The sequence below is a fragment of the Euleptes europaea genome, chromosome 3 (assembly GCF_029931775.1).
Source record: "Euleptes europaea isolate rEulEur1 chromosome 3, rEulEur1.hap1, whole genome shotgun sequence".
Lineage (NCBI taxonomy): Eukaryota > Metazoa > Chordata > Lepidosauria > Squamata > Sphaerodactylidae > Euleptes > Euleptes europaea.
Window position 1 is genome coordinate 105,713,917 of NC_079314.1, and position 22,973 is coordinate 105,736,889.

General features: G+C 40.6%; 1 protein-coding gene across 9 annotated transcripts in view; it reads left to right on the plus strand.

The window, feature by feature from the left end:
* Positions 1-22,973, plus strand: part of ERC1 (ELKS/RAB6-interacting/CAST family member 1) — a 228,298-nt gene that overhangs the window by 142,070 nt on the left and 63,255 nt on the right. For all 9 annotated transcript variants that reach the window (XM_056847361.1, XM_056847362.1, XM_056847363.1 and 6 more), the window contains one exon: positions 22,108-22,252. In XM_056847361.1, the coding sequence (XP_056703339.1) occupies positions 22,108-22,252 (145 nt within the window). The remainder of the gene's footprint in view (positions 1-22,107; positions 22,253-22,973) is intronic.

Consider the following 22,973-nt stretch of genomic DNA (forward strand, 5'->3'; position numbering starts at 1 on the left):
GGAAGGAAAGACAAAGGGAACTTCAGGAGCAAACATACCAGAAGATTAGTATTCTGTTGCTGTCTGGTGACCAAAATACCTGAATGTGGTCATCAGAAATATTGGAACGGAGTAGAATCAATTTTATTCAGAGAAAGCAGAGTAACAACAGATTTTCTGGCACATGACTGCGGGCCTTAGTTATAACTAGATGGAATTGGCAGACAGGAATCGGGTTGATGACTCTATTAGTAGCATATCACTTTAAAAAAATTGTGCGGTTGCCAGCTTGTTGGCAAAGAGTTTCTGTCTGTTCTTAATTTCCCTTTTGCTTAATCCAGTCCTTGAATTTGAGACTCTGCTCTCTGCTCATCTACTCTGCTCTCCTGAGCTCTCCTGAGCTCAGCAATAGGGATGCTGCGAGTTTCTCAGCAAACCTCTTATGTAGTCATACTTACCCTGTTTGACACTCACAATGAGACTGCGTTGATCAGGGGTGTGTTCGGATTGCATCAAGCAACTTGAACAGCTGCTGAAAAAGTTTGCAGACGCCTGTTGGTCAGAAGCCTCCTCCCAGGTCATTGGGTAATCAGCTGGGAGCCCAGTTCTGATCCATACACACAGAGACACTGCAAAATAGATATGCAGTGAAGTTGCAGGAAGAGGAGAAAGAGCTTGTTTCTGTTCTCTCTAGGCTGCATGCGGACATTAGCAGACTCTACTCTCTGCTCATCTACTCTGCTCTCCTGAGCTCTTAACCTCATTCTGGCAGTGATAAAATAACTAGTTCCTTTTGTAAGCATGCACAGGAGTTGTATATGATCACACACACACCTGGCAAAAAAAGAGCAAAGTTTGTTTCAATTGGTAGTTTGCTATTCTGCGCTTTTCCTCACAAATTGTTTCATAATTTACCAAGCGTCTCAGCAATAGGGATGCTGCGAGTTTCTCAGCATTTTTGTGTGTGTCACAAGTTGAGAGTTAAAGGAGGAGAGGAGGGAAATCAGTTGGTCCTCTGATCCCCCCTCCCCCAAAAAAAGCCATGTAAAATTAGCTGCATCTCAGTATGTTTGGGTGGCAACAAAGCTCTGGAATGAGAGATCAGAAGAAGTTGGAAATTGGTGCCTTACTCCCACCCACCCCACCCCCAAAATGTTGCTGAGCACAGAAGAAAATTTCCCAGAAGCTGACTCCCAGCTGATCCCTCATCAGCTGGGAGTTGGCTTCTGTTGGCTGCAAGTAGCTTGTTCCTGCAAATAAACATGAACAAGCTGCAACCAGCCCTTCAGTTAACTGGCTCCCTGATCACTGCAGGCAAACAAGCAGAACTAACATCTTTGAGAATCCTGCTAAGCTGTATAATAGTATGCAGGTGCTGTATAATAGTCACCTGCTGGGTGCTTCCCTTTTTATTAGAGGATCCTTCCTAGTTTACTTTCTAAACTTACAGTGCCCTCCTAAGCAGATTTATACCCTTCTAAGATCCCTGGAGACTTAGGAGGGCTCTTGAATGCTCTTTTGATATTCTGGCTGTTATTAATATCACTACTTGGTTGGGTTTCTTGTTCTACTCTTGATGTAACTATAAAAGAGGGCTTTTTAATTTCCCTGATTCTTTTTTCTTCTGCTGGCAGTGTATATGCCGTTTGTTGGATCCCCCTCTGTTTTGAGTTATGTGATTTGATTGGACTGATCAAAATAGGCACTTGGGTGTAGCAAGTTAGAGCATCCATCTGTTCTGGATTTTCTGTTGCTTGAGAAGACAGAAAAGCCAGGAATTAGTGAGTGGCTTAGTCTTTTCTCACCATTGGCAGCTGACAGAAATGCTGATGAGGTGATAATGAACTAAAAACTCTGCCCCTTTTGGCTGAGCGGGAAGGGAACCCAGACAGTGGGCTGGTCCTCTCTGAGCCTTGCCAAGATTTCATAGAGCAAAAGTTAGTGGATATGCTTTACTGGATACATGTCAGAAATGTAAGTTATCACCATTAGGTTCTTGAGGGGAATATATATATACACACATACACACACCCAAACACTCTGTGTTGTGCACTGTGTGGGCCTCCATCAGCTGAAGTTACCAGGCAGTCTAGTTAGGCAGAGGCAATGGGGTAAATAATGTATATCTGTTTTTGAAAGGGAGATGTAAAATGTTGTTTAAATACCAAATACTTTTCAGAGTATGGTACTTGTATTTAATGCCATCCAGATTTCTGGAAGTATTTGCAAGCCGTGTGTAATTTTAACATCCAATTTTGCAAACTTTAGTAGGCTGCACTTCAGTGAGAAATGACAAGCAATTATTTTTTGCCAATGGTATACTAGTTGATATTTGTTGGGGGCGGGGGACTGACTAATGTTACCGAGTATACATCCCTCAGAGCTGTTCAGCTTGTATGATTTGTGTAGCCTAATGCCCCAGTACTTTAGGTGTTAGTTTCTCTTAAGAGGTCCTCTGTGTGTAAAAGTTGTGTCCTGTATTATTAATGGTTATTCCACTTTGCCTTCAAAATAATCCCCTGAATTAAGTTGATAATGACTTGTCAGTGACTGTCAAGGCTTGCCTGAGCAGGGATTTGAACCAGTTAGCCATCACTCTACCAAGTTCTCATATCATGCGGTATAATGTCTCAAAACCATATGTTGGGAGGACATTTGAGTTTATGCCTTGCTGATAAGTGTTCCAGAGGAATTTAGTTGGCTACTGTTGAAAGCAAAATGGTGGACTCCATTGACTTTTGCTTCAGTTTAACAGGTCTCCTATATTTCTTATCATTCCTTCTGTCAGTACTATTTCACAGTTTCCTTTCTACTTAGTAGCCTAGTGGTGCTGTCTGGCACAGTGTTTTGATCCCTAATATTTTTTGTTTTGGCAGTATATACCTGCCAAGTATCAACTGTGGTTTGGGACATTTCAGCTTTGTTTTCCCCGTCTCCTGCCATTGGATACAATGTTTAATGTGCTGCTTTGCCTTCCTGTTAATGTCAAGATGAGCAGTATCTTCAGAGATATGTGACGTACTAAGAATTCATGCCTTCATTTGCGTGGTTGTGGAGGGCCACTTTTATTGCACCATGATTGCCTGGCCCCCTTCCTGAGGGATATTGTTGAGAGATTGCTAAACAGTATGTGTAGGTGGCTTCTCAGATGGCAAAGGGGTGGGATACAAAAGCAGCAATTTGTAAGTGGGAACCTGGAGCTGTCATCCAAAGAAGGCTGCTTTGATCTCCTAATGAAGTCTTGGCCCCGACATGGACTTAGACCAACGTACTTATTCCTCTGCCCTTCAGAACAAGGTACACAACAAGCCTGTGAGACCTGACTTGGGAAAATAAGAAAAACTACATGTTTAAGAAGAATTAAGGGGAAACAGATGACTCTTAATTAAAAGTATTTGTCAGCACTCCAAGAGTTTATTTCGGAGAATATTGCCAAGCTTTCAGAGCCCCTTCATATTTCCCTTCCTGTGACATATTTCAAGGAAACCAAAGTGTGCTGTTTTTAAACTTGATTATAGGTTAGAGAATGCCAAGTAATTATCTGCCCAGAAATCGCTTTTCTTTCTTTTCTTTTCTTTTTTTTTATAACTGTGCGTGAGAGGAAAGTTTGGTTAGAGCTGCTGGCATAATTAACCATTTCAGTCTGGTGAAGCTTCTATTCAAGAAATGTTGGATTTCATCTTCAGTAGACTGCCCATAAACGGTACAACATTGTGTGTCAGGGCATGTTTCATTTTATATAAGAGCATGTATAGTTTTACTCTTTCAGACTGCCTTCTAGGAGTTTATTGAAGCTGATGCTGTTATGACAGGTTGCTTAGTATTGCACTTCACTGTGAGTTGGCCCAGATCTCCAGTTGCATGTGTGTGAAATTGTATTTATTGAGTAATTTATTTGGATTTGTAACATGCCCTTTCGGTTCAGTGGGCAGCAAGCTAAAAATATTCAATTGACAACTGAACTGCTACAAAAAAGGGCCATCACCAAAATATAATCTCATACATGGTTCCAACCATTAAAATTAGTTTACATTTTAAAAAATGTACCAGTCTCCCAGGAAAGAAAGTATAGATCAGTACTTCAGGGAAACCTGTGGGAGAAGAATCTCATCAACTGAGAATTCATGTTTCCTTATTGAAGTATGGAAATAATGTGCTAAGAGGCCGTTTATGTAAGATCATACGAGACTGTTTCAGATACTCCCTTGCCTACATTTATTTCAAATAAGGTCACCCTTCATTGTTTATAGAACTTGCATTCTGGGAAGAAGAAGAAATCTAACACCTGTGTGTTAAGTGCCATCAAGTCGCTTCTGACTTATGGCAACCCTATGAATTAATGACTTTCAAAATATCCTATAGTTAAGACCCTTGCTCATGTCTTGCAAACCGAGGGCCGGGGCTTCCTTGATTGAGTCAATCCATCTCATGTTGGGTTTTCCTCTTTTCCTGTTGCCCTCACCTTTTCCTAGTATTATTGTCTTTCCCAGTGACTCGTGTCTTCTCATGATGTGACCAAAGTACATAGCCTCAGTTTAGTCACTTCAACTTCTAGGGAGAATTCAGGCTTGGTTTGATCTAGAATTCACTTTTTGACGGTCCATGGTATCTCTAAAACTCTCCTCCAACACCACTTTTCAGATTCAACTTTCTTCCTGTTAGCTTTCTTCGTTGTCCAACTTTCACACCCATACATAGTAATGGAGAAAACTATAGCATGAATTAACTTGATCATAGTCTCCAGGGACACATCCTCACACTTACGAATTATTTTTAGCTCCTTCATGGCTGCCTCTCCCAGTCTTAATCTTCTTCTGATTTCTTGGTTGCAATCTCCCTTTTGGTTGATGATGGAGCCAAGGAGTAGAAAATCTTGATCGGAGATTAACTTGGTCAGTGCAAGCTGCTCATGTTAAAAGATTGGCTATAGTGGCAACAAATATTATGTGTCATTTCTTTTATTCATCTGGGGCTCAGTATCCAGCCTCCATTAAAGTGTTCAAAGCCAAGGTGGTTGTGCAAAGTTTATATGGGGCTGGTATCTGGATTGACAAAGTCCTTTGACTTTCTGGATTGACAAAGTCCAGGTGAGTCCTTTGATTCAATTCTTCTTAAATTCCTACATTCCATCTCTGGAATTCCAAATTGTGTAGCAGGGGTGGCCTTCCAAGTGGAGATGGGACAATAATCTTTTGAAACTCAGGCTTGGTTGAAGGCCTTTTCTCTTAAAGTTAAAATTATTCACTCCAACGCCCAAGAGGGCTGCCTCGGATTGTTCAGGGAGGATTCTTATGTTTCCCATGGGGATAAACTTGCAGAGCAATGACTTCAGCTCAATCTTTCTGTGGACTCCCTACAATTAGTCAACAGACAGGAAGGTATGAGCACAATTAAGAAACCTTTATTTAGGTACAATTACAACAGTACGATCTGTAGGGCATGACATGTTTGTTCTACCCAGTTTATTGATATTCTTCCATCTGGCCAGCTTCCCGACTACTGTTCATATTTGACTGTTCCTCAGTATAAGCATTCCTTTATGTTGGTGTGCCTTACCATCTAGAGTTTTGCAAGGGAGGTATTTTAAGATACAGTACTGATAGAGTATGTGATTGTGGTGCAGGTGTAGACACTGTATCACATGACTTTTCAGTGCAACTATTTTACTGAGGCTAGAAAATTTTAAATTTTTCCTTTGCTCCAAAATATAGATCAAGCGGAGACATTATCTCTTTTATTAGGATATAATAGTAAACCTATCACTCTTTCAGTTTGAAATTTTATGCCCTTGTGATTTTCGCAGTTGTTCAGGTGTGGCCTAGTTTTTTTATATTTTAGTAATCTGCTTAAAACTAATAAGTTGAAGCAGTATGAGGTAGAGACAGAAAATCTTGAACAATTTCAATTTCTTCATCATCAGCCTTAAAATTGTGTAATTCCCCAATAGTCATTACTTTTGTCTTCTTGATGTTCAGATGTTTGGCACTTTCTGCTTTAACGTTTGTCAGGAGTTGTTTCCAATCTTCACTATTTACTGCCAGTAATGTGGTGCCATCTGTGTATCTCAAATTGTTATTGTTCCTTCCACCAATTTTCACTCCACTTTCATCTAAATCTAACTCAGCTTTCCTTATCATATGTTCTGCATATAGTTTGAAGAGACAGGAAGATAAAATACATCCTTGTCTGACACCTTTGCCAATTGGAAACCATCCTGTTTCTCCATATTCTGTCCTAAGTGTAGCCTCTTGCCCAGAGTACAGGTTACACATTAAAAAAATCAGATGTTGTGGCACACTTATTTCTTTTAAAATCAACTGTGGCTTTTCATGATCCACACAGGCAAAAGCTTTGCTGTAATGTATAAAACACAAGCTGATTTTCTTCTGAAATTCTATATTAAGCTACAGTACCCAACGTAAATTTGCAATACCATCTCTAGTGCCACTTCCTTTTCTGAATCCAGCTTGAACATCTGGCATTTTGGGTTCCATATATGGTAACAGTCTTTGTTGTAAGATTTTGAACATCACTTTTCTCACATGAGAAATTAATATGATGGTCCAATAGTTCCTGCAGTCTTTGACGTCTCTTTTTTTTTGGAACTGGGATGTAAATTGAGCATTGTTTGGCCCTAATGAAAGATGTAGTGGTCAAGGTGTCATACTAGGAACTGGGCAACCCAGGTTCGAATCCCCACTCATGCCATGGAAACTTGCTGGGTGACCTTGGGTTAGTCACACACTCTCAGCCTCAACCCTGGAAAGTATTTGGATGGGAGACCTCCAAGGAATACCATGGGTGTGACATGGGGGCAGGCAGTGGCAAACCACCTCTGAACAGCTCTTTCCACCACCACCAATGAAAGGTATTAACATGAATTTTGTTTCTTGTTCTGGATACTGGGAATGTCAGTATGGCTGTACACAACTTCTAACCATAGTCTGAAGTTATGAAAACAGGAGAGCGCTGTGCATTCCTTTGCACCCTCTTCATCTTGTCCTCTCACTGTAAATTCCATCTCCTTTTTCTTGTTTGTAGACCTAACTCTAATTTCTAGTGATGAACTTTTTTGCAGAGTTTTAAAGGTATTTCTGAAATGGTATTTTCAGTATTGAGAACCTTTTCTACCTACAACATTAAATGCTTCATATTGTACAGTTTGTGTTTCCAGTTATGTCAAAGGGGTAACTACCTTTTTTAGTCCTGAATAACGTTCATACTTTTGAATACTTTTTTATGGATACAGAACAAGCACTTTTGTCAACTTTGAGAGCTGAGTTCTAACTTTTCTGCAAGTGATGTATAAACTAGTTATTAGCTTCTTTCTTATGGAGTTGTGTGGTCGATGGAGTTTACAGATCTGAGCATGCCAGACTCTCTTGATGAGATAGATAAGCTTTCTGCTGGAGAAGGAGTAGTAAAATTGCATGTTCTGCTCCATAATCTCTGTAAATCTCTCTCAAACTCATATCTAGTTGCCAGTGTGGCTATCAGTTTGGAAAAATGTAAATATAAAATCTTTAAGGTAGACGTTTTAGTTAGGGGGTTGTGCCACTGATATTTGTAATGTTCAGTGTTTATCTTCCTGTAGCTACTGAAGTTATGAAAATGTGTTTATAGGTGGAAATCATATTTGGCATGACTATTATATGACCTATGAAGTTGTAGGAAAGAGCAAGAAATACAATGTTGTCATTCATTAGTGTTAATTTCTAATGATTTTTTAAGACTTTTACTACAAAAGGCTTTTCTAAACTTTGTTCTGTACTTACTAAACTAACTGGTTTTTGTGTTTGCATTACACAGTAGGCTGCTGAAATAACTATATGCCAGGTTTCATCATTTTCAGGTTCGTTTGTCCTTTGTGTTTACTAAGCAGTGTCTTGCTAACAGTGTTGTTTTGTGTTAGAACCACCAAAACCACAGTGCCACTCTTTTGAGTAATCACTTTTAAAAAGTTTATAAATCAAAACATGCAGTATAATGGCTATTAATACCATATGGTTGATAGCATGTCCAAATGTGAGGATGGGCAGGGGAAGTATAACAAATGTTGTACAGTTGTTTGGTTATGATTATGGGTATGCCAAATAAAATATGATGATGGTTTTATGAGAAGAGTTAATAATGCAAAATCAGATCAAGAACACTGCCCCCACCCACACAAATTTGTGATGAAAATTAATTGAAGCTGATATATTTACTTTTGGGAGCAAGGCTGAATTGAAAAGTCTGCTGAGACACTGAGAAACTTCCTAATGAATGCCACAGCTGGTCTTGTATAAGTTGATTCCTTGTGCTCTATAATTTAATCCATGAACTCCATCTCTGAAAAATGACTGCTACGCCACATGAATACACTCAGTATCTCATTCAACAGATCTGGTTGACAAAGAAAATAAAAGTTGAAGTATCGTACATGTAATTCTACAAAAATCAGATTGATAAATATAATACAAGCTGGAACAAACACCCATTCCTAACGGGTGTGAATACATGGCATCCGTGGGCAGCATAGCCGCTGCAGTCCTGTGAGGTTTCCCAACCCGAATAAAGGTAAATAAATTAAATTTTAAATAAAAAATATAAACATAGCTAATGAAGCTTGTGCACTGGTGGAATGCACCTTAACTGGAAAGGGACAGTCCACCTTGGACAGAGAATAAGCCAGTCAAATAGCCTAGACCACCCAATGAGAAAGAGTCTAGGACAGTAGAGACAGTTTGTTCCCTTTTAGGACCTGAGAAGTACATAAACACATTTTCTGCTTTGTGTAAGTCTTTGGTGCACTTTAACTAAAATAGTAACACTCTCCTCACATTAACTAAAATAGTAACACTCTCCTCACATCTAATATGTGCAGTGTCTGTTGCTTCTGGCCAGTGGGAGAGTGAAAGAAGATGGAGAGGACAATGGCTTGTGACATACGGAAACTAGACAACACCTTAAGAAAGTCTAAGCTCATGTCCAGTACAACTTTATCCCCACGGAACCTCATAAAAGGGGCTGAACAATGTAGCGCTTTAACTCCCCCACTCTGAATGCAGAAGTGATGGCCAGAAGAAACGCCATCATGTAGAATAAAAAAGACAGCTCACATGTAACCACTGGCTCAAATGGATGATACATTAACCGTCATACAACTAGGGATAGACTTCACTGGGAAACCAGGAGGGGAACTGCAGGGTACATATTAAATAAACCTTTCAGAAATTTTTTAGACCTATGTGACGAAAAAACCAAATAACCATCAGTGTTGAGCATCAGTAAGTCTTTGTAAAATTCATGTTATTGAATTGATCACAACATCTTGTAAGAGGTTTGATTTTTGTCAACTCTGGTGGCTTAATTAGATTTGATCAGGTTTTGATATGTTTGGCAACGTATTTCAAAATGCATTTAAACATTAATGGACATGAAGAGCAACAGTTTTCGTTCAGGTATTCAGTATTAGCAAAATTAAGAATTCTTAAGAATGCTACATTCAGTTTTAGTAATTTAAATTTATTTTTTCTTTTTCAATGTTAATATTTGCCTGTTCTATAGCTATAATTTACCACACATTTTAATTGAGTCATAGTGAGTTGGCAAAAGCAAATCTTGTTGTATCCCATATATATCTGTAATATTTCTGTGACAGGTATTTTAATTTTGTTTGTGAGTCCAGCAGAGAGTGAGAGGGTTTCACAGGGGACCTGAGCTAAATACAGCCACCTGCTATGATTTCTTTATTGGTCTGAGGCAGCAACCAGAAACAGGAAATAAGGCTCAGTACAGGGCAAAGCAGAAGGTTACTGTTTAAAAGAGTAGTGCATGGCTTAGATGTGGGGGAACAGGGAAGGGGCTTACATCAAAAAGAATAAGAATTAGTTTTACATGCTTATTTAGTCTTTTAGGGAAAGGGCGGGGTAAAAATCAAATAAATAAATAAATGGTATCTCTCTCTCCCCCTGCCCCGCACAGCAGTAGCTATATTTTTATTTGAACCATGGTTCAATTTTAGCAACACTTGACTCTTTGCACTACACCTGCTGAATATAGGCAAAGTGATATTTAGCCCAGTTACTTGTGTTGTATGAAAAAAGTGGGAGGCTTGACAGAGCTCAATATGCATATCAGTTGCTCATTCTCATTTGCACAATTCAGAAGTAAGTAGACCAGGCATAAAGGGTGCACAAGGGTGCAGGCATAAAAGGTGCACAAGAAAGTAGCTTGTATGTAAGATACATATAATAACTCGATGGAAGACTTAACTGAATAAACTTTAGCAGGAAAGTATACAGCTGTGCCAGGGGGGAAGTTGTATGTGGCTCTTATGGCTCTCAAGGGTGCATTTGATTCAGTCAGTAGGACAAAGCTGTGGGAGAAACTGGAGGGCTCATCACTTGATAAAAGACTACTCTGGTTAATCAAGATATTATACACTAATACTACAGTGCAGGTGTGCTGTGGTGATGAGGGGTAACTCAGACAGTTTCAGTTTTGATGGTGGGGGTTAGGCAAGGTTGTCTGCTTGCTCCCCTCCTTTTTAATCTGTATTTAAGTGCTCTGATGTTGAACCTCTCGTCGCTGGAGCTTCATGCCCTCAGATTAGCATCGAAAGAATCACCATTGCTGCTTTATGGTGATGATTCTGTTCTTATTTCTCGTACTAAGATGGGTCTGAAGACACTTCTGAGGCGTTTCTCAAATTACTGTTTAGAAGAAGAGTAAACTACAGTAAATCTAAAATACTGATTCTCCCCCCACCCCCAAATAGCAACCTTTCTGTTGTCAAACATCACCTTACTGAGCTTGATTATGACAGCACGGTAATTCATGCTTGTAGAGCTTGTTCAATCCAATTCTTTGGTATTTTCCACCTTGGTCCTTGCCTTTCTATATGATATTTAACAGTTTCTCATTATGTTAGGGCAGTTCGATCTAGCTCATTTTAACACTAATCCCTCTGAAGTATTGCATGGGGGGGGGGGCGTTTCCGTAATATTCCATATTGAGATTGTCTTTGTCATTGAGGCCAGGGTAAAATTGATACGTTATGTCATAAAATAATGTAATGCTCCTTTTTTTTACTGTTTTTAAGAATCACTGGATTTTACCTGTTTTATCATATTTACAATTTAATAATTTTTAAAGGGATGTTATTCCCTAACTGATGGAAGACGGTGATCCAAATATAACCTTACTAGTTGCTAAATTCCTATCTACCATATTTTCCTTTAGAAACTAATTTAGCACTCTTCTAGTCATTGCTCTGGAAAGGAAAGGATATTCCTGTTATATTTTATGCCCTGACCTGGATGGCCCAGGTTAGCCAATCTCATCAGAACTCAGAAGCTGAGCAGGGTTGGCCCTGGTTAGTACTTTGACGGGAGACCACCAAGGAAGTCTAGGGTTGCTATGCAGAGGCAGGCAATAGCAAACCACCTCTGAATGTCTCTTGCCTTGAAAACTCCATGGGGTTGCCATGAGTCCGCTTGATAGGGAAAAAATATATCCTGTAGAGTCTGGGACTGAGATATACAATGTAATTAACACTGGGGATCAGCTAACTGAATGTTGTTTGTTGAATATTAGCTGTGGCTTGTAATAGCCTGGAATAAGAAATTTTAGGGTATTAGACTCCATGTGATGTTGTTTGTTAAAATAAAATCTGAAGATAAACATGTCAATTTCAGCCCCAATCAATCAAAATAGGGTTAACTGCCAAGAATAGCTGAAGTCCTATTCTGTGACACTTGCTCCCTCCTTACACTCAGTCCCTTTATTCAAAGCCCTAATCTTCCTTCATGGCTTGTTACATTCTCAGATGTCAAAGACGTCATTGGCTGGCTCTTTAAAATGTTGTGGATTATCAAATTTTGTTGCTTGAATAGAGGCTATGGCCAATGTGCATTTACCAGCAGCAGAAGGATTTGAAGCTGTTTCTCCACATTATTAGGAAGTAATAATGAGAACACAGCTTAAGCATTCAAGGAGCCCACAGTGTTGTAACTGTGGGTAAGATTGGGGAAAATGTTAACTGCAGGAACTTTCCCTTACCGTTGAACGAAAATGTGGTGGGAAAGTCTTCCTTGCCATGCTACAAGGAATTACCTCATTCTGAGAGTTTTATGCTTTGGGAGAAGCAAGATCAGTAACTCCACTTGGTACATTTTGTTGATCAGCTCGTGCTTCCTGAACCGCTTTACATTTCCCATGTCAGGAACCCAGACATTATTTGTAACAATTCCTTCCTGTTGGCTTGCTTCGTTCTCCTAGAAAGGGCAAGAATTCTCTCTAAAGTATAGAGTCAGAGTCTCTCTGGGGTGCTTTAACTAAATGAAAGCTCAGTGTCTACAGGCCATCAGTCTTATTCTGTCCCTCATTCACCACTCCCATCATCCGCCCACCTTCAAACTAATCAGCCTAGCACCAGGCGCTTTGAAATGTTTACTGAGAAAACAGTTCTGTTTTGACAGACAGCAATTACAGCACCTGGGCTTAAGGCAGACTTTGGAGCTCTTTTGGGGATCCCTTATGAATAGTCACCATGAGGCCAATTCAGATTTGTGCAAACAGGCTTTGAGGCAGTAGTTGCACTTGGACCCTCATTCTGTTGAACCCTGTGTACTTGTGTGCTCCCCTATCTCCAAACATACTGGCTTAGCTGCCACCACCACCCCAGAATTGTCATTCTCACAAAATAAAGTGATCAGTCTTACGGCTATTTCATGTTTGCTTGGGGAAGCAACTCTTAGCTTCCCCTGCATCAAGGAACCTCTTCCATATAAATTCCAATTTACCTTGTTTTGATGTGTGTGACTTGTTGGGCTGAAATCTGTGTGAGATCTGAAATGAGATGCTAGTATTTTAATAAACTTGTTGCTTTATCAGTCTTTAAAAAGATACAGTATCTGCTCACCACATATTCCTTTTGACAAAGACAGGTAGAATGGCAGCCTATTGGTCACTATATATGAATGGAACATCCCTGTCCGTAAGCGGCATGCCTATGAATAGTGGATACTAAGGACAAGATAAGGAGAAGCTTTGTTCCTTTCATGCACTCTCATGGCACTTCAGAGGTATCTGGTTGTCCACTGTTAAAAGCAGTGTACTGGACTAGCTGGACATCAGGGCTGTTCATATAAGAGAGGTTGGGCTCACAAACTCACCCAGAGATAATCTGACCCATACAGGTGGTCTTGAAAATTTGGTTCTTGCCATGAAAACCCTCTTAGCTTTTCTGCCTTTATTGCTTTCCTTCAAGTGCTGCAACATGTGGGAAGCTTGGATTTGAAAAATCTACATTTTCCTGTTGATTTATAGAATATGCCATAAAGCATGCACATTTTCTGGATAACCTAGATGAGCTTATCATTATTGCCCAATTAGGGCAGAATTCTGAATATACCATACTCAGACAGGATCTGCCCTTGCTTTTCTGGCTCTATTGACACATTACCCCATGCCCTTTTGGAATGCCGCTTTTACGAGGAACTTCGATCGCACTATATTTCCCCCCTTTTAATATACAAATCCAATGCCTCTGTGACTGACATAATGCCTTTTTTACTAAGCGACAGGGACCCCAAGGCTACATTGTCAGTGGCAAGATTTGTTTCAGTCCTTATATCCCTCCAACACTAGATATATGCTGCTCAAGATCAATTGATCAAGGAGCTTCTAAGGGATAAAAGGAAAGGAAAGGATTATTGCCCAATGAACTTTATTCTTACTTTCAAAAACTCCCTGCTCTATTTTTGAGTAGGTTTTCTCAAAGATTTTCCATAGTGTTATGTCTAGGACAGAAAATGTGAATGGCTGACTTCTCTATGAAAAGGTGTCTGTTCTTGTCAAGCTGTTATTACTTTTCTCCCCTCAGCATGACCTGTGAATTGAGCATGCACGGGCCTGTCTCTGTATCTTCAGGAGGGAGAATGGCTTTCATCTATCTTTAAGAATACCGGTAACTTTCTTTTTGCAATGTGATGCAAAAAGAAAGTTCTTCTCTCTGAGGAGTGTGCAACGGTGCTGGATCCACATGAAAGCTGTTAGCTTAAATTCCTTGGGTAGACTTTGTTGTAAACTTTGACTGCTGTGCTACAGAAAGGGTAAAGATTTTGTAGAATGCCACTGATCTTTGATAGTGGGAGAGAGACCTTAGACCACTTAGCCTTTAACTGTAGCATTATTTTCCATGATTTGGAGGTCCTTGTTGACCACAATGGAGTACTTAAATATAAGAGTATATGAGGTCCCCTGTTGGGTCAGACCAGTGGTCAGTCTGCTCCAGCATCCTATTTCATACAATGAGCAATCATTTAATTTTGGGAGGCCAGTAAATGTGACAGAGGCCAAGGTCTCCATCTGATATTTCCTCCTAGCACTGGTACTCAGAGGTTTCATTATCACAACTAGTAATCGTCATTAGTGGACCTATTTTCCATGAATCTGTCTAGTCTCCTTTTAAAGCCGTCCATGTTAGTGGCCATCATTACATCCACTGGCAATGAATCCCACGATTTAATTATTTAGTGAAAAGTAAGAACATAAGAAAAGCCCTGCTGGATCAGATCAAGTCCAGCAGTCTGTTCACACAGTGGCCATCCAGGTGCCTCTAGAAAGCCCCCAAACAAGTGCCTTTTTTGGACTGTCTTATTGCCTGTTAACTTCGTTGGACGGCCCCAAGTTCTAGTATTTATTTTATTTAGTGCATTTTTATCCCACTTTCTTCCCAGTAGGGACCCAGAGCAGCTGACAAGATATGCAGTATGACTTAAACAAAGTTAAATACTTGCAGGAGGAGAGAGATTAATATTTAGGTGGACCTTAATAGTTAGAAGCCATCTTCCCAACATCCCCCCCCCCCCGTATTACAAGGGAGAGAGAGGAAAATCTCTGTACACACTACAACCCCTAGATCTTTCCTTTTCAGTTACTGCCAGTTCAGGCCCATCAGCATATATTTAAAATGAAGATTTATTGCTGCAGTGTGCATCAACTTGCACATTGGTACATTGAATTTCATTTGCTATATTGTTCCATTTACGGTTTACCCAGTTCGGTGACAACCTCCTGAGCCTTTGTTTTGACTTTCATCATTCTGAATATTATGGCATTATCTGCAGACTTGGCTGCTACAATGCTCATTTCAATTCTAGGTCATTTATAAACAACTTAAATACCACCTGTCCCAATACTGTCCTATGTGGAACCCCACTGCTAACTACCCTCGTTGCATGAACTAATCCTACTCTCGACTTCTCGTTTAACCAATTTTTAATCTTTAAGAGGACCTTTCATCATATCCCATGACTGCTAAAATTACTTAGGAATCTTTGGTGAGGGACCTTGTCACAAGTTTTTTGGAAGTCTTAAGTATCAGTATATCTAATTCTCAACATTGCCAAATCAATGGATGTTTAAATCCAGAGATAGGAGTCATGAATAGACAATACTGATCTTTCCACAAACCTGAGAAATTCCCTAGATCTGCAGAAAAATCGGAAACCTAAAAATAAATTGAGGAGTTAAGCCCCCCCCCCACCAAATAATAGAAGCTGTGCCTGTAGCTTTAAGAAATGAATACCCTCAGTGGCTATTGCTAGGCAAACACAACTGCATTGCCAGCCTTCAGTCCTAGTAAAAGGTATGGGGAAGGGGGCAGGGCCCTTTTCAGGACCATTTAGCCTTTCAGGGAGGACTCATCAGGGCAGGCCTGGCAGCAGCCACCAGGTGACTTGCTCCCACCTGGCTTGCATGACTTACTTAGGCCTGGCTGCTTGCTGCTGTTCAACAGCAGCTACCCCACAAAAGCCACTTGGTGTAGTGGTTAGAGTTTCAACCAAGGATATGGGAGACCTAGTTTCAAATCCCAACTGTGTCATGGTACTCGTTGGGTAACTGTGGGCCAGTCACTCTCAGCGTAGCTTACTTCAGAGGGTTTTTGTGAGCATAAAATGGAGGAGAGGGAAAAAATGGAAACTGCTGTGGGTTCCAATTGGGGAAAAAAGCAGGGTGTAAATGAAGTAAAATAAAAATAACTTCAACGCCATCTTGCACAAGGACTGTTGCACACATGGAACACTTTCTCTATGATCCAATCCAACAGTTGTTAATACAGCTTCATATTTTTACTTTAAATTGGGCCATAGTTCAAAAAATGAGATGTTTTTGGCAATGATTTAATTGGGATCTGCTAGATCCCAGTATCTGATTAAAGTGGTTTTTGCAAGCATAAGTGTTAAACTACCAAATGTATACTTACATGGAGCTTCTGGTCAGTATCTGTGTCTTGCTATGGCTGTGAATTCCAAATAATAAGAACTTAAGAACATAAGAAAGGCCCTGCTGGATCAGACCAAGGCCCATCAAGTCCAGCAGTCTGTTCACACAGTGGCCAACCAGGTGCCTCTAGGAAGTCGAGTGCAGCAGCACCATCCTGCCTGTGTTCCACTGCACCCAAAATAATAGGCATGCTCCTCTGATACTAGAGAGAATAGGTATGCAGCATGACTAATATCCATTCTAACTGCCATGAATACCCCTCTCCTCCATGAATATGTCCACTCCCCTCTTAAAGCCCTCCAAGCTGGCAGCCATCACCACATCCTGGGGCAGGGAGTTCCACAATTTAACTAAGCGTTGTGTGAAAAAATACTTCCGTTTATCTGTTTTGAATCTCTCACCCTCCAGCTTTAGCAGATGACCCCGTGTTTTAGCATTATGGGAGAGGGAGAAAAACCTCTCCCTGTCCACTCTCTCCAAACCATGCATAATTTTATAGACCTCTATCATGTCTCCCCTCAGTCACCTTCTTTCCAAGCTAAACAGCCCTAAGCGTCTTAACCGCTCCCCATAGGACAGTTGCTCTAGTCCCCTAATCATTTTGGTTGCTCTTTTCTGCACCTTCTCAAGCTCTGTAATATCCTTTTTTAGGTGTGGTGACCAGAACTGTACACAGTATTCCAAGTGTGGTCTCACCATAGATTGTACAAGGGCAGTATGCTATCAGCAGTTTTATTCTCCATTCCTCGTCTAATTATAGCCAGCATGGAATTTGCCTTTTTTACAGCAGCCGCACACTGGGTTGACATCTTCATTGAGCTATCCACTACCACCCCAAGATCCCTTTCTTGGTCTGTCGTTGCCAGCACAGATCCCATCAGTGTATATGTGAAGTTGGGATTTTTTGCCCCAATATGCATCACTTTACACTTACTCACATTGAATCTCATTTTCCATTTTAATGCCCATTCTTCCAGTACGCAGAGATCCTTCTGGAGCTCTTCACAGTCCGATTTTGTTTTAACCACCCTAAATAATTTGGTGTCATCTGCAAACTTGGTCTTCTTAATTTTAGGAACAATCTATCACTTATAAGAAAAAAGTATGTCTCTTGTGTACGAAAGAATTGTCTTGTGCAGTTGTCCCAAGCGTGAGTTACTGTTAAAATATTTTCTGGTATGGGTTTCTATATGACAATTTTAATTTTAAAATATCAAATTCATTCCAGCCATATTAACTATTTATGAAGCAGATTCTCTTACCTTTTTTATGTTGGTTAGTAACTCATCAGTTAGTTAGTAGCCTCAGTCTTACCTCTAAGTGGAGATCCTGAGCAAACATTCCAGTTTTCCTTATTTGGCTGGGAAAACAATTAGGGGGGAAATGCATCTAGAGATTGGGGGAAAGGAAGGAGGAAGTGTAGAATGTGCTGGTAAATTTAGCATCTAGAGACGTCCGTAATTTTACTTGTGTAGCCAGTACTTAGCTTGAAATTTAGTAGTTCTGGGGTAAGTACAGGCTAGCAGCAAGAAGCAAGGGTGAGGCTGAGACCTATTGTTTCTCAAAGTAGTTGCAGGGCTGTCCAGGTATCCTGATTTAAAAGCTGCTCCTCGAGACAGGAAATTGTATCTTGTTCTGAGGTTTACTGAAATAAAGTACATAGTCCCGAGGGATAGCACTTCTGGATCCATGAATCACTTTATGAGCAGGCTGCTCTGACCTCGGCCAAGTGATTTATTCATGTCATTCTGCAGCAGGAATGGGAGAAATGTAACCAGCACATAGTGTTTTGCCCCTTAGATGAGCCTTTCATTAAGAGGCAGACACATCCTCAAAGCCAGATCCAAGATGTCTTTGCAGTGGGGTTTGGCATTTGTGAAGAGGGGAATCCCTCACATTTCCTGCTTGTAACTGTGGGATTTGTCAACCTCTGAATTACTTGTTTGGAAAACCAAAGATGACTGTTACCTCTGAGAGTTCCAAGTGCAGAACTTCCAGTTTGTGCTAAGGTTGGAACTACCATCATTAAAATAATTTCTTTGAAAGAACCTAAACAATAACATATAGATTGAATATCACCTTTATTGAAAGCTGTATTATAGTTATTATTTTGATTAAAATATATACCTCTTCCAATGTGTAAATCTAGCATGTGTTCATGTGTTGTTCATCACTTGATACAGTCCCTACTTGATGACAACAATATTAAATGATTACTTGCATATGTGAAACAGACAGAGGTTTAATATCACTAACCATCACCGCAGGCACGCTGCTCGTCAATGGATGTGGTTCATGAACTGCTGATATATCAAGGGACATGTAAACATGTGTGAAACAGCCCTCAGTCTTAGATAAATCAACAATAATAGTTAAAATGTAGTGATTATGTAGTCAATAAGGAAATAAGATATGAACAATAGTTATGAGGTATAGATAGCACCGGAAAAGATGAGAAAACCTATTATGCTGACATCTCAGCCTAGATTTCTTGTTCGATCCAATACAACATCAAGCCATTTGCTTAAAAGTTTTGATATCCAATTTCTGTTCTGCAGGGTTAAGTCAAGTGATCAGTATTGCCTAAATCGATGCATAGAATATTAAGCTGTATACTGCTGCCTGCCAAGTGCAGATAAATTTTAAAACAAAAAACCCCAGGTTTATCTAGCACATGATATGCTGCATGCCCCTTAAAGTCTTCATATTGTGCAAGCTGAATGTAGATCATTGAAATAAGTGGTACATACGATTTGTCTGATAGGATTGCAATCCGTGTTTAACCTTTGTTGTATCAGAAAGAACTATGTTTTTTCTTCTTCTGAGTTTGTCAGGATCATATATACCACAAGACTGGCATCCTTCTCAGGGTGCAAAGTGCTTTATAATTCATATTGGATTATGTGTGTAAAGTGCCATCAAGTTGCAGCTGACCTATGGTGACCCCAGTAATGGGCTTTCAAAGCAAGTGAGAAGCAGAGGTGGTTTGCCATTGCCTTCCTCTGCAGAATCTTCCTTGGTGGTCTCCCTTCTCAGTACTGACCCTACTTAGTTTCCAAGATGTGATGAGATCGGGCTGTACCATGCTGCCTTCACTCCCTCATATTGGATTACATACTGGTTAATGTGGACTATAAAGTATAAATAAAAATAGGCAAACATGTAAGAAATGGAAGAAGCCAATGTGGTGTAGTGGTTAAGAGCGACAGACCCTAATCTGAAGAACTGGGTTTGATTCCCCAGGTTCCTCCGCATGAAGCCTGCTGGGTGACCTTGGGCCAGTCACAGTTCTCTCAGAACTCTCTCAGCTCACACGGAGGCAGGAAATGACAAACCACCTCCAAACATCTCTTGTCTTGAAAACCCTACAGGGTTGCCGTAAGTCAGCTGTGACTTTACAGCACTTTCCACCATCACCTTGGTTCTGTTTTAGCAAGAGGATTGCATTAGCATTTGTGACAATTTGCAAGCTCCAATCTGGGAAATATGAGCAATCATCAGACATTTAAAATACCTTAGGAAAACAAATGTAATACGTTTGTCCAATTTTATGTATTTCGTTTACAGTGTTTCTGCAGAGTTGGTGAGAGGAGTATTTGGTCATTCAACTACATCATTCTGTATTATGGAGAAATGTTTTGTTACATAGTGTATCAGTTTGTGGTCTTCAGAGGAGAAATGCAATTTGAAGTCCCTTCAGGATGACACCTGAATGGAGGGCTACTTTTATCTTTAATATAGCCTTTTGATAACCTAACCTATGGATGTGGATGATTTGCTGCTTAATAGTCTGTTGTCTTTTCCCTTCTGTTTTGTAGTTATCAGAAAGTGTGGATACAGGATTTCTTAAAATGTTTGTAAACTAAACGCAGGAAATGGGCTGCTGTGTTCTAGAAACAATGTGATTTTGGTAGCTGGTCCAGAGAACATGCATCTTTTATAGGAAAAACAGACAAATATGTAATTGTGTCAAGCCATATGTCAATCTATACTTACAGAGGAATTCTAAGGGGGTGGAGCCGCGTAGGAGCCATGTGACCCCTACGCCGGAGCCTGTGCAAAGTGACACGGAAGCTGGTGTTGGGAACGGATGTTGGTGTAGGGCAACTTATGCTGACCCCAGGGAACAACGCCACAGTGCGGGATGCCAGCACTGCCACTTTCCTGGAAGCGATGGCCCGCACCGGCATCAGGAGGATGTTCCTGGGGCATTCCCAGAGGCGGAGCCGACATCCCTTTGGACTTGGGAACACCCCTTCATGCTGCAGTGGAGTTGTGCCAGCAAAATAGCTGGCATAGCCCTGTGAAGCTCCATGGAGGAGTTTCATGGGTATTGTATTTGGGGGCAATTTATTTCTGACTTTATCAGCTGGGAAGCCTCTCAGGAGGCAGTGCGGCTGCGCCTTTCCCGGCCAGCACCTAACTACCTCCCCTTAGGATTGTGCTGTTAGAGGGCTAGTTATCCAAACTGGGGCCCCAGAGATCTATCAGGAGGCAGATCAAAGGCCTGAGTTCAAGACCAAAGTATATAGTAAGTAGACAGCGCTGCTCTGTTGGGCAAACAGTTTCCAAAAGGCCAGGTTTCTAGTATTAATACCAGGCCTGGTTAATTCAGGGACTTGTAGTCATAGTTACTGGTGTTGCATATCCCTGTTCCTTCTGATCTGAAAGGTCTCTATGGTCTGAGCTCACTCATTCTAAAGTACTTACTACACTAGGTAGTGTAGTACTACACTAGGTTCCTTGTTCAAGCCTCTGGAATTTTTTCTTTCTTTTTTTACAAAATTTATACCCCACCATTCCTGCCCTCATAAGGTAGCTAACAAATTAAAACATGCATAATGAAAGCACATCTTTAAAACCAACACATTTATTGAAGCTGTCCATACCTATACTTTTAAGTAGTTAATTGTGTCATCTGGAATTTGAGTTGATTCAAAGTTATAATCTCTTAGCTGTAAAGTCATAAATAAATACGAAGGTGTTACTTGTTGGAGGGAACATCTGGGAAACATGGCAAAAACTTTATTCTTTTTTATTTGTCTTCAGTTAATTTTGCTATTTTTAACCCCCTTCAGAGGAGTAGGCATTTTCTGCACTTCAAATAGTTGTACTCTCACACATATAAGAATATAAGAGAGGCCATGCTGGATCAGACCAAGGTCCATCAAGTTCAGCAGTCTGTTCACGCAGTGGCCAACCAGGAGCCTCTTGGAAGCCTACAAATAAAATGTCTGCAGCAGCATTATCCTGCCTGTGTTCCAAAGCATCTAATATATTCGGCATGTTCCTCCGATCTTGGAGATTCGGCATGTTCCTCCGATCATGACTAGATCCATTTTTACTAGTATCCATGAATAGCCCTCTCCTCCATGAACATGTCTACTCCCCTCTTAAAGCCTTCCAAGTTGGCAGCCATCACCACATCCTGGGGTGGGGAGTTCCACAATTTAACTGTGCGTTGTATGAAGAAATACTTCTTTTTGTTTGTTTCGTGAGATTGTATATTAATATTTCCGAAGTGTATGTCAGGGTGTAAAAGTCACCAGAGTGCTTAAGTGATATTGCTATTGCATGAGTAAAGTAAGATGATGCTTTGTGCTTCTCTTCATCCTAAATTTGTGTCAGCTCTTCTGCATACAGTAGTCATTGAAGGGCAGTGTCCATTGGAAAGCTGAGAGTCAAAGGGGTTCACTTGAGTTTATAAAGATCTGTATTACAAGCCCATTTTATTGGAACTTCAGCAGCATCTGATACAGCATCAGATACAAAGTCTCTAAACTTACGAATGTGGCAAGGTACACTCAAATGTTAGTACAAATGCAAGTAAACCATTCGTACTTTCTTTTTCAGACAAGAAGCCCTTCTAGCTGCCATTAGTGAAAAAGATGCCAACATTGCTTTGCTGGAGCTCTCTTCCTCTAAGAAAAAAACCCAAGATGAAGTGGCTGCCCTAAAACGAGAGAAAGACCGCTTGGTGCAACAGCTAAAGCAACAGGTATAAGAGAATTACACTTCAATCCTAAGCGTAGTCATAGCTTTCCATTCCTGTTGACTTCAGTGGATGTAGAAGAGGTGAAACTCTGCTTAGGATTATACTGTTAAGCATGCAGCTGCTAGACTTGATTGTTACCTGGTTGGTACGTTGTTATATGAGAGAGCCAGTTCTGCAAAACTGCAATTTACTTAGGGTAAATGAGCACTCCTGCCATCACACCTCCTCACACACCACACCGTCATGCCCCAAACTGATAGTCATAGTGCTGTGGAGTGCTTCTATGTATGGACGTGGCACGTACATGTACTTGGTCAAAAAGAGGGCACCAAAACGGTGCTCTGCCAGGGTTACATATATGTCCTGTAAATTATTATTTGTAAGGTTGGTAATTCTGCCATATGAAGTTGACGTACTGGTTAAGCTATATTGTGTGCTTAGTTGGAAGTGTTGTAGTACAGAAGATTGTTTCACATTAATTTGATTTAGCAATAATGTTGTATACATAGAACAATACCTAAAAACATTGCTGCTTACCGTATATACTCATGTATAAGCCGACCCGCGTATAAGCCGAGGTGCCTAATTTTACCCCAAAAATGGGGAAAAATTAGGCACCCGTGTATAAGCCGAGGGTCGGCTTACACAATGCCCCTGCCCCAGGTCGCCTTCCCACCCGGCCTCCCGGGCCCTCCAGACCCACCCCGACCCCAGTGCCACCCCC